We start from the raw sequence: 12,719 nt of genomic DNA on the forward strand, positions 1-12,719 counted from the left end.
CTGAGGCCTGAAGAGCAGTTTACTTCCCTATTTTCTAGGAGCCTTTCTGCTCCACTGGGTTCCATGCGCGATGGCCAAATCTCTGTCTCTCTGCTCTTCCTCCTCCTCCTTTTCCACCTCTGTCTCTATCTCTTTTTCATAAAAAAAAAAAAACTAATCTAAAAAACAAAAAGAACCCTAGCTCCTAAGCATTTGAACTTGAAATTCCTGACCTCCTTCTTGTTCCCTTGATAAATTCTAGATAAATGCAATAGAACTTCAACCACAGAAAACAATTTCATATTTCATTAGGTTTAAACCTAATATAAATGTTCATATTGTCATTGTGTAGATGAATCATACGTCCAAAATCAGATCTAGTCTCTACTGTGATAACTAGAATGAATATTTGTGGTACTAGAGAAGTGTTTTGCTGGTCACACACTTTATTACTTAGGTTTTTCGTTTTTTTTGTTTTTTTTTTTAATTTTTACAGACTGCATTTTGATTCATTGTACACTAATGGGATACAACTTTTCATTTCTATGGTTGTACACAATGTAGATTTACACCATTTGTGTAATCATACATGTGTACAGGGTAATAATGTCCATCTCAATCCAGATCTTTTCTTCCCCCACCCTTTCCATCCACATTTCCCTCTACACAATCCAAAGTTCCTCCATTCTTCTCCTCCCCCTGCTACCCCCCCCCATTATGTTTAGTACTTAATTTTATTTAGTATTTATGTAGTGTTTTTTTTTTTTCTCTATCCAGGATTAAGTTAGTATCCTGATAACAGAAGTGCAGGTTTACAAGTTGTCTTGAATCATTTGTTGATTGATTACTTTCTTAAATTAGTAAACTAGTTTGAGAACATGCACACACACAAAGAAATATTCTCTTTTGGAGGAGAAGCAATTCATTGTATGGAAGGCTTTCAGTATATTATATATAATCTTATTTTAGACTTCTTGCTATATTTGGGGGTCATTGTGACTTAGAACGCCAATATTTTTAACGCTAATATTTGTCACATATTAATTATGTGAAGAAAAATCCACGTAATCAATGTTCAGAGATCACCATGAGAGATAAACACACTCATTTCACATTATTTTTATTATTGTGATATAAAACCCAGGTGCATCAACCCCATGCCACACATGCATAGCTTAATGAGTGATTGTAACTTAGAGTTCAACATTCTTCTTTGCTCTGTTTGCTGCAAATTGGCATTTGAATCCAGAGGCTTGATCAAACGACGGAGATTTGATCCTTTTGGCAGGATTTGAGAGGGTAGTGTGTTCTTTCATCCTGAAGTACCTAGTGTCTGAGTATTTTTATCTTAGAAATTATTAAAGCTTAATGCATAGATCTGTTCATTCATTGGGGCTTCAAAATAGTAATATTCTACTTCTGTTATTCAATATTTATTTGTTAACTAGTTATGTTTTAGGGTGATGTTTTCCATTGTATGCTGCTTGGTTGCATCTTGATAGAGTTTATTTGACAAAGACATTATAAATGTTTGGTTCTTCACTAGTTTTTTAGATAGCAATTTGTTCCTCTGTCAACCTCAGAAATGACCTGTTTTTATTTAAAATATGTCTATAAATTAGTGTATTAATGGATATTTGAGAGGTTATCTTTAAGTATGTTCAGTTTGTTCTTCACTTAGTGTTTTTTTTTTGTTTGTTTGTTTGTTTGTTTTTTCGCTCTTGTGAACAAAATACCTGACAAAAACAACTTTTAAGGGGGAAAATGTTATTTTGGCCAGTGGTTTCAGAGGTTCACTCCATAGCTGAGAGACTCCAAGGCTCTGGGTTGGAGGTGAGACAGAGCACCATGGCAGAAGTGTGTGGTATAGGAAAGCAGTTCAGGACATGGCAACCAGCAAGCAAAGAGAGCTCTGCCTACCAGGGACAAAATATAAAACCCCAAAAGCACAGCCTCGGGACAGACTTCCTCCAGCCACACCCTTCCTGCCCATAGTTACCGCCCAGTTATTTCATCAGTGGATTAATCCACTGGTTAGATTACGACTCTCATTATGTAAGCATTTTACCCCTGAATCTTCTTACATTGTCTCACACATGAACTTTTGGGGGACATATCATGTCTAGACCCTAACAACCCTCATGCTTGATCAGTAGGAGTCTCTTTAAAATGTATGTGAAGTGAACCTTTCAATCCTCTGTTGCTTCCTCTCTCTGTCTGCCTAGATGTGTCGCGCTCCATTATCGTGCTGCTTCTTTCAAAGTAGGGCTCTACGGATTCATGGATATTTGATGGGGTTTGATACATTGAAGCTCTTATCTTGATGTATGCACAGATTGTCCTTGTTTGAGTCCCTTTTTTCTTGTTGTGGACTTAATTTTTCAAAACGCAATCAGCTTGTTGATATGAAGTCAACGATAGAGCTAAAACAGATATAAAATGCCTTTTGAATACAAACTCATTTTTCCAATTCAATTTCAGGAACAATGGATTATATTTAACTTTTTCTATATTACATCTGTATGTCCTTTCATTGACCCCAAAACCTGGTTGTCAAGGACACAGGGGGTGATAGACTAGCTCATGTTTACTTACTTGCTTTATCCCCTATTATATTTCTCTCAGAATGATAATAATAAAAGTAACATCAATAATAGTTATGGAAACATTAGTTTTTTATTTTTTATTTGTTTTAATTAGTTATACATGACAGTAGAAGGTACTTTGATACATCATATATAGTGGAGTAAAATTTCTCATTCTTCTGGTTATACATGATGTGGAATCCCACTGGTCATACAGTTATATATGTACACAGGGTAATAATGTCTGATTCATTCTACCATCCTTCCTATCCCCAACCCCCTCCCTTCCCTTCAATCCCCTCTCCCTAACCTAAAGTAACTCTATTTTTCCCTAGCACCACCCCCACATTGTGAATTAGCATCTGAATAGCAGAGAAAACAACCTACTTTTGGTTTTTTGGGACTGGCCTATTTCATTTAGTATAAAATTCTCCAGCTCCATCCATTTACCAGCAAATGCCATCATTTCATTCTTTAAGGCTGAGTCATATTCCATCATGTATATATATATACATTTTTTTTATCCATTCATCTGTTGAAGGGTACCTACCTACCTAGGTTGGTTCCATATTTTAGCTATTATGAACTGAGCTGCTATAAACATTGATGTGGCTGCATCACTGTAATATGCTGATTTTAAGTCCTTTGTATATAAATCCAGAAGTGGGATTTTTCCAATTCTCCCTTAGTCTTGTCTTGCCATTTGTTATTTCTGTGATTTTAAAATGTGTAGCCATTGCAAAATAAAATGTCTTTAGCCCTCTCTTCGTCTTAGTTCATTAAATTTATTATTCAAGAGTTAGCTCTTAGGTCAGTGTCTTTTCTGGTCATTTTGAATAGCTAAATCTCTTTTTCTACTAGTTCTAGGGATCAAAGAAACAACAGTCCCTGATTGCTTGCAAATGAATAGAAGTTTGACTCTATCCTTTATATTCATGGTTAACTTTTGTTGACTATACAATCCTGGAATTATCTTTTCTTATGTAGAGTGTCTAAATTTAATTTATGCTTATTTCTTCTGATATAAAATGTGCTGCTGAAACCCTGATAATCATCTAATCCCCCCATAAGTCATATATTTTTATCCACATGCCCAAACGATCACATCAGCAATGTGAATTACAATTTTAGTGTTCATAATCTGTTCTGTTTTCTCTATTTCTTCAAGGATTTCTTTTACCTGTGTCCTGGATTTTCATTCTACACTTTCATATTTGTCAATTCTTCCCAAATCCATTTTTATTCTTTCTTCACTTTTTTCCTACATGTTGTGTTTACTTTGTCTATCATTACCTTTATTTCTAAGGTTAATTCTTCCACTTAAATACAGTTTCGTCTTGAGTTATGCCATCTCAATTTGAGTTTTTCTCTTTCTGATTTTTATTGCTCTTTCACATCTGACATTATTTCCTTAATTGTTTAATTTATTCTGAAATAGAGAACTGTTGTTTTGATCTATTTTTCTTGTATACTTTTGTTCTACTTTTGATTTTTTTTTTTCTTTTGGTACTAGGGGTTGAACACAGGACCATACATCCAACCACTGAGCCACATTCCCCAGCCCCCTTCATTTTCTATTTTGAGACAAGATCTCCTTAAGTTTCTGAGACTGGCCTCAAATCTGTGATCCTCCTTCCTCAGCCTCCTAAGTTGCTGGGATTACAGGCATGTGCCCCCACTCCCAGCTTTGTTCCTTTTTGTGTGTATTCTTGTCTCTGGGAATATCATCCTCTTTATATTCCTTATGGTACCTTTGTAAGGGATTTTTACCACAAGAAATATTTGTTGCTCATATCGATATGAGTTGTTTCCCAGTCTTCTAGAAATTCAAGTAGTTTTTCTAAATATCAAAGGTCCATTCCCTTTTGTTTTCGCTAGACCAGGACTGAGCAAACTGTAGGCCATTGGTGGAACCAGGCCTACGCTTCCTTTTTTGTATTGTCGTCACCAAACTAAGTATGGTTTCCACATTTTGAAGAGTGGGACACAGATGACCCAGAGTAAATATGTGAGAGAGACAGTCATCCTCAACGTTAAAATAGCGACTGTCTGGGCCCTTTACGGAAAAGCTTGCCAGTCAGGACACACACCAAAAACCGGAAGTTTGTTTCCAGAGCGTCTGTGGCTTTCCCTCTCTTCTACTTTCACCTGGACTTTCTTTTTCCATTCCTGTTACACTGTTCATACTCAGATTTTAACTCTATTTCTAGCAGTTTCCCTACAGTTTTTGCATTGTCTGAAGAGGAGACTTTATAGGTCAGTCTCAAGTGTTTATACTTGCTCTTCTCAAACTCTTCTGCTGAACCTGCCAGAATGACCTGACTGTTATTTTAGGATTATCCTGATGTCAGGTTTGGTGCTTGCCTTCAATTTCTTTTACGTAAATGCAGAAAACCGGGGGAGTTAGGGCTACTGGTTGGTTGCCCACACCCACTTGTCTCTCGGGGTTTGAAGGCATACATCATCACCTAGTTTGAATGTCAGTCTCTGGATTCCTGTTGTCCTCTCTGGTCTGCCAGTCACCATTGGTAGGGGATTCAGGGAGGTAGTATAACTGCATGGCTATCAGCCTCCTTCTTCCCAGAGTCCAGTTCACTCATGGTCAAACCGCAGTTTACTTAATAGATTATATTAAATTTGTTTGCAGGAAAATGTTTACCCTGAGTATTCAGTGCACTAACTAAATCAACCCGTTCAAACTGTTTCTGTTTTTCTCTAGAGTCAAGTTCGCATTATGTAATCTCCCTAAAAGCTTTTAACAATGCAGGAGAAGGCGTGCCTCTCTATGAAAGTGCCACCACCAGATCGATAACAGGTGAGCTGAAACCGTTGATCCTCCAGTGACAAGGGAGGTGGTGTTTGACGGCAAAGGGACACCGAAGCAAATAAAACACAGTCTAAACAAAGGGAAAAAGCACTCTGAAAATGAATGACCTGGCTGTTTTCTGAGTCTTCTGTGTGCGGTACGTGTGTGTACACATGCACACACATGCACAAGAGATTTTTGATCCTCTGGTCTTCAGAATTAACTGGAGGGCGGCTCATACACTGGTACATGGACATAGGAGATGTAGATCCCTCCCTCTCTGTCATTCCAGTGGCTTCACAGTTCTGAAGCCTGATAGGATTCTTCATTCTCCTGAGCACCTTGTCTCAAATCAAGGTCGTTCAGGGAGGAACACCCCTGGTAAGTGGCTGCCAGAGGCTCAGATAGACACTTTGCTTCTCTGCAGAGACCTTCAAGCTAAGATGACAAGAACCAGTTGACCACCTGGGGCTAGTTTGGACTAGGCTGAGTCACAGAGGGAGCTTCTTCCTCCCAGCAGGGCCTGGGGCTCTGGATATGAAAGGAATTGCCTGATTCCAGGGCTCATCACCTCTAGAATAGTGATATGAGTTAAATTCTAAAGACAGCAAGCAGGAGCAAAAAGGTTGGAGAAAAACTGAGAAAGGCACAGATAAGAAGGTGAGAGCTCAGCCCTCTATGGAGGCTATTTGTTAGTAAGACTGGGGTCACTCTAAAGTAGAATAAGGGGCAGCTCAGTGGGGCTGTTCATAAGTTCTGGAAGATTAGATCAGCACTCCAACAGACTTATGTGTGAAACCCAGATGTGAAGCAGGAGAGTTGTGACTGATTAAGTCACACCTTGAACCTACCCCTCTCTGTCCCATGAACCTCAGGCACATTAACTTGTCAGTTGTTTTCATCTTCATGTAAAGAAAGGCTCTGAGACAGCGAGCAGCAGAGAGCACAAACAATGACCGAGTGTGAAGTCCAGATGGATGGGAATGCTTGGAAAACACTCCCTGGCATTCTGTGGCTTCTACTTCTGCCCCAACTTATATGAACTTCTGCACTTTGTTTTCCCCTTTTCCCAAACTCCATGCATGGACTGCCTCGTGAATACAGTTTTCATAGGAATTTACAGTCGTTCATGTTGGTTTCTAGAAATTTATTGATCACTATTGATTTCATGTGCATATGTGTGCATGTGTACAAGCAGATGTTCCTATGAGGAGCAGTTGTTATTCCAGTCTCTCTGAATCTTTGGACTTTGGTTTCAAGGTCTGAGATCTGCCCAAAGTGGGATGCAAATTCTGGGACCCATGTCAATATATTCCTGGATCTTTGGAGACAATAGGTACCTTTAGCACTGTCATCAAAGGGGTTCATGATTTCTCAAAAAGGGTAAATAAGAAGTATTGCCCTAGAAAATATTTACTATCAAATGTGTTGTCTTCAGAATCAGAAAGATGAGGCAAATTGAGAAGTAGAATGGAAATTAAGAGTGACATGATGGGGAAGATTTTGCCTGCCCCTTATTCTCTTGCTCTGCCCAAAGCAGGCGTCTTTGGGAGATGACAGGCTACTTGGACTCTCCCACTGTTTCTGTGTTTTCACTTAGTGAGTCTCCTTCCTGCCTCTGGTAAAGATGTGGAGGAGCTGCTCATTGATATGGTGGCTTTAAACTGTGATCAGGCTATACAAAGTTATACTGAGACCAGTCATTCAAAACTCTATTCTTTTACCAAAACTAAAGACCAGAAGGATGGACCACTGAAGGGACATGTAAAAATCAGTTTTCCAACAGAAAGTAATAGATGTAAAATTTGTAGAGTTCAAATAAACTGGAGCTAAGTTGCTCAAAAAACCATGTGAGGCATTATCAATTTCTTTCTGTTTAACATTTGCTGTTGTTCTTTAATTCTCAACATGTGCCATTCCCACAGTGGTTTCTAAATCACCAGTGATCCATAAGACAATCTTTTTCCTCATATGACTCTAATCCTAATGGATCAGATGTGAGGTGATAACAAAGTTGGAAATTACATTAGTTTTCTTGTGAAAGAAAAACCAGTAGTGGTTTGGAGAGGTATGTTTGTAGTCAACCCTTCCCAAAGGAAAAGAATACCCCTTCCCTGGAAGTGGAAGAATTATTTCATTATGTTTCCACACATCATGGAGAACAAAGGACACATCAACGGAATCAAAGGTTAAGGTTCTGGGAGAAACTCTATCAATAAATGTGTCATAGTGTCTCATAGTGCCACGTAAAAGACATCTTGTCTTTGAGCTTCTACAGAGTATTCCCAGGAGCTGCCTTGGAAAAAGGCCAACATGAAGTAAATACAAAATATATCAAAAGCAATAAAAGCATCAAGCTAAAATAAGCATTAGGCTCTAGAATGTTCTACATGTATGTGCTCATAGATGCGGGTGAGCTCTGGAGCTCATCTGAGGCAGAGAATATCCATGTTCAAGCTGCTGAAAGTTCCACCTGGCCAAGGGCAGTAAGAGTTTAATTTTTGCCATAAAGTCTTTTATTTCTTCTTGTTGCAAGAACAAGACATCTTGAACCTGGAGAAGGGAGGAAGGCAAATAAAAAGGAGGGCAATAATGAAGTATGTTGCTTGAATTTATTTATTCTCAACTGTTTTACCATGTTTAAAATGAAGTTCAATGTAAAAAGATGTAAGATCATGCTATTATTTTTAAGGTTCATTTTGAACTTGAGAATAATGACTGAAAATGCATAAGCTCTGGGTTCTGACCAAAATATCTATTAGAAAGTGATTAGATTTTTTTTTCCTAGCAAAAGTATTGAGGCAATATGTATTTGCTCTTTTGAATGTAGTCACTTAAAAGTCAGTATTTTTAAAGCACTCAGGGAGAGGAAGGGAAAACAACAAACAAACCTGAAAAAGAGTGATTTAGCAGCAAAAGAGTGTTTTAAATCCAAATACTCAAGTAGTTTCTGATCAGGGTGGGAACATACTCTTGCAATCTGTGTAATATATATTTATAGTAGTTGTTGCTATCCATGAATGTTCTGTTTTGTTGGAAATGTTGTGCAATCGCTCAACCCAGTTTGGTAGACACTAGACTCTTGTGTCCCTTGAACCCTTGAAATTGGCTAACACAACACAAGAAGTGAATTTTTAAATTTTTAAAATTTATTTTTAGTTAATTTAAATATAAATAGTTCATGTAATTAGTGTTTATTATATTAGCACAACTTTAGAGGAAGTGGTGAGCAGACTGAAAGGCTCACCTGAAAACACAATTGTTCCCCTTTAATAGCAAAGAAACTTGGCCAAGAGTAGAAATTTCTGGAGTATTTAAGTTCATAGAGAAATAGCATCAGATAGTATTGCTTGAAATCTGAGAGAAATATTCTGAAATTAACTCAAGGAAACTCAATAACAATAGTCATCATAATATATTCTAAAATTGGAACCAGCAAGATTGACTCTTATCATTTATTTAAATCGAATATCTACATTTCAAAATCCTACATGTAACACCAGTGAAAGACTGCTGAGTTAATTAATAAATGTTTACCAACAAAACTGGATTCAACAAAGGAACAATAAAGAGGGTAGCCCTGTACTATGAACAGGTGAGAAAAGAATTTGCAAGTTAGAATACTGCTCCTGCCTCCTAAAATTTTCATGAAGTTAGCCAAGAACAGCAAAAGTGAGGCGGTACCTGCCTTAGTTTGGCAAAGACATCTTTACTGCTCTTTGGTCATGATGAAGAACTCGGATCCTCATGGAGGCTGGTTGCCTTCTGTTCCCTCTTCTTCATTCCATAAATCCATTTGGGTTTAAAGGATCCTGTAATAGAGGCATCAAAGGAAACATGGAAAGCCTGGGCTCTTGTCATTAAATTTTAAACTTACATCTTTCTCTTTCCCACTTTCTCTCTCTATCTTATTCTTTCTCTCCTTTTGTTCTGTTTTTGTGTTCTGTTTTATATTTTTCTCCAAAGACCACAGACCAGTAAACTACTAAATAATTCATTGGAAAACACAGTGAATGAATAGGGATAGGGGTTTGAAATACTGTGGCCAAACCAAAGTCATCATCAGAGCCTGCCACCAGCCACTCAGCTTTGAACTAGCTGTTAAAAAAAAAATAAACTAATCTGTCTGCTGCAGACACTACATTTTAGAAGGTCTCATCTTCCTGAATGGCATCAACATATGCCTACCTTGAGAGCTATGCTGTGCTTTTTTGTTCTTGTTGTTATTGAGAATTCATATTCCATAATATAAAAGTTAATTTAAAAAATATAAATGTATTCAGTAGAAGTTAAAATGCTCAAAATCAGACTATGACTGTTGCCACAAAGTAAGCTTCTGTGATTGTAATCTCCCCAGCAATAATAACTGCAAGGATTTTTTTTGACAACTTTATTAAAATACATATGGCATTCTGAAGACTCCCATTATGTTATGGATCAAAGAACGTGCATCCCTCAGTGCAAATCTCATCAATCCGTAGGTAGTTAATTTTGTCTTCCCATCCAATAATGTAGTCTTTCCACTGAACTTGAAAGTTCAGAACAAAGGATGTATAATATAGGAATGCCTGCCAAGACTGAAAACTGAGCTAATTACTCTGGGAGAATATAGGTAATGTCAACACTTCTACAGTTTCTTTAAGGATTGCAATCTTAGGAAACGTGCTACCCTAGCTGTTTTCTAAAACCTAATTATCAAACATAAATTGATCCAAGTGACCACATATATATGGTCACTCTGTGCAGTCACAACCATATAGGTTGGTCTGGCTAATAGGGTGCTTTGTTCTTTATTGTTTCTTGCCTAAGTAATATTTATGCAGGTATAAGATAAAAAATAATAAAAGCATTCAAGAAACCTAATCAACTTAGAGAAGGAGAACAAAAAAATCCTTAAGAGTTTGGTAAGCACTTATTTTCTTTGCAGGAGAAAATAAATCAGAAACACCATTGTATGTTGTTATATTTTAATTCCTCTATTTAATAAATTGATAAATACTGTGAAAGATCTTGAAGAAGCAATGTGCAACATTCCAACAAAAGTGGACTTTTTAAATAGATAACCAAAAGTGATAGTCAAATGGGCTAAAAAAATAAGGAAATTTTGGAAGGATAGAAAATGTTATTTTGATACCATGACGGTACTGTTCTAATGTGTTTTCTGATTGAATTAATTGCATTTTTTTCTGTTCTTCTCATGTTCCCCTTCATCATTATTGCCATGCATTTAACTCATTGTGATGTGTTGCCACTGATGTTTATTTTTTAACGCTTTTATTTGTGTATTTATTTGTTTGTTTCATTTGGTGGGTTTTCTAACCTAGACCCCACTGACCCCGTTGATTATTATCCTTTGCTTGATGATTTCCCCACCTCGGTCCCAGATGTCTCCACCCCCATGCTCCCACCAGTAGGTGTACAGGCTGTGGCCCTGACCCACGAGGCCGTGAGGGTCAGCTGGGCAGACAACTCTGTCCCTAAGAACCAAAAAACATCCGAGGTGCGTCTTTACACTGTCCGGTGGAGAACCAGCTTTTCTGCGAGTGCCAAATACAAGGTAAAGTTCTCATGGCCTGAAATTTAAAATGAACTGTTGTTTATTGGATACATTTTTATTTTCAAATGCTTCCTGTATTCTCATGAATCATTTTGCTGCTCTAATACCTGGAAAAAGAAAACATTTTAATGACTCAATATCTAAAATTAGTTTAGACTCATTGGGTCTTAGGAAACAAATCTAAAGTAAGAAAGGGAAGCATGAAGAGCTGCAAACTGCTGTTTGAAATGCACCAGATGCTTGGTTGGTATCAATAATTGGATTCTGTGCAGGGGAGTATCATTTTCCTTTGAAAATAGCAGGATTCCAGGAAATTTTTCTGGATAGGTTTTGGTATTTTTCTTTTCATTTAGAATCTAGATGACGTCAAAGGCAACCCTGCTAATGTCACAGAAACCCATCCTACAGAGAATCTAACTGGGAATAGATAACATGAAGGTATTTTTATAACATCCTTAGAGAGCACTCTAAGCCATTAACATCGACTTTGTTGTTTAGCTTTGAAAACATTCTCCTGTGGTAAAAGAAAATCCTCTCAAACTAAGAGGAAAGGCACCAGCCACTGAGTTGTCTGACAACCTCCTAAGAGCTCCTTAGGGATCTGTCTGAGGCAGTCATTACCACTTTCAAATCTCTACCAGGAAACCTCAGAAACTCTAACAAAGAGTTGGTTATTTACAGAGACAATGGTGTTACCTCCTAAACCTGTTACTGTGTTAGCATATATAGACAGCACACAAGTGTAAACAAAAATGAGAGGATTAGCAAGTGATTACCAGGCACCCTCGCGTATCTGTAATGGCTGTAGGTCCAGGAGGCAGTTAATCTTGAATGATAAAAGCATGTTTTAGCTATTCTCACTTAACATATTACATAGAATTTTGAAATGAGTTATACCCTCAGCTCCATGGATATACCTGAAAGAATTCTTAAGTCATTCAAGTAAGATAATATGTGAAAATACATTTAAAGCTTAGTGTCTCACATGATGCTGATTGGAGATGAAAAAGGTTTGAAAATAAGAAATAAATGTCACACAGCAACTAAGGAGTCAAGTGACCCGAGCTTGGCCTTCCAGTGTCTTCATACCCCCTTTTATCTCTGCTCTTGATAAACCTACTTTGGTGGCACTCTGGAAGAATTTCAATCTTCTATCCACTGTTGCCTCCACTGAGCTACCATCTCCCTTAATCCAGCCTCAAGATGGAAGTGATTTAGGGGGAATGAAAGTGTCCTTTGGGAACTTATGACTCCAACCCTGGAGATAATAGTGAAATCCCACTAATAACTCTCTAAGCTTGCCTCTTTCTTCCTGTAGACATGCGGGATCTGCCTCTAGCATCTTTCAATTTTTAAATGCCATAAAATTCGCACTTCATCATAAATCAGTTTTTACTTGAAGCCATTTAAAAAGCAGCATTCTTTGGTCCTGTTGCCCTGCTAGACCAGGTACTGGAAAAAACACTCCAGGAAATTCTAGATAGTATCATTGATATAAGATACGGTACTTACAACGCTTCTATCCCCTTTCAGTATTAGATTTAAAACTGAATAGAACCATAAATAAAAATAATATTGTTAGAAAAGACAACCAGAGAAAAACATGAGCATATTAAGAAAATCTTTTCATGTATAAATTGCCCATTTTAAAGTTTACTTTTAAAAGAGTACTTTTCCCACTTTGAAAGTTTTATGCTCATAATTGCTGTATTTTGTAGATACATTTATTTCACAGAATGGCCATGGTTACTTTGAGAGAATGTGAAATGTTCTAAAGGACAATGATTGTTTT

General features: G+C 37.3%; 1 protein-coding gene across 1 annotated transcript in view; it reads left to right on the forward strand.

Moving 5' to 3' along the window:
- Nucleotides 1-12,719, forward strand: part of Dcc (DCC netrin 1 receptor) — a 1,110,494-nt gene that overhangs the window by 973,371 nt on the left and 124,404 nt on the right. Inside the window, exons 16-17 of the mRNA XM_047526548.1 lie at nt 5,284-5,379; nt 10,695-10,927. Of these exons, the coding sequence (XP_047382504.1) occupies nt 5,284-5,379; nt 10,695-10,927 (329 nt within the window). The remainder of the gene's footprint in view (nt 1-5,283; nt 5,380-10,694; nt 10,928-12,719) is intronic.

This window comes from Sciurus carolinensis, chromosome 15, assembly GCF_902686445.1.
Source record: "Sciurus carolinensis chromosome 15, mSciCar1.2, whole genome shotgun sequence".
Lineage (NCBI taxonomy): Eukaryota > Metazoa > Chordata > Mammalia > Rodentia > Sciuridae > Sciurus > Sciurus carolinensis.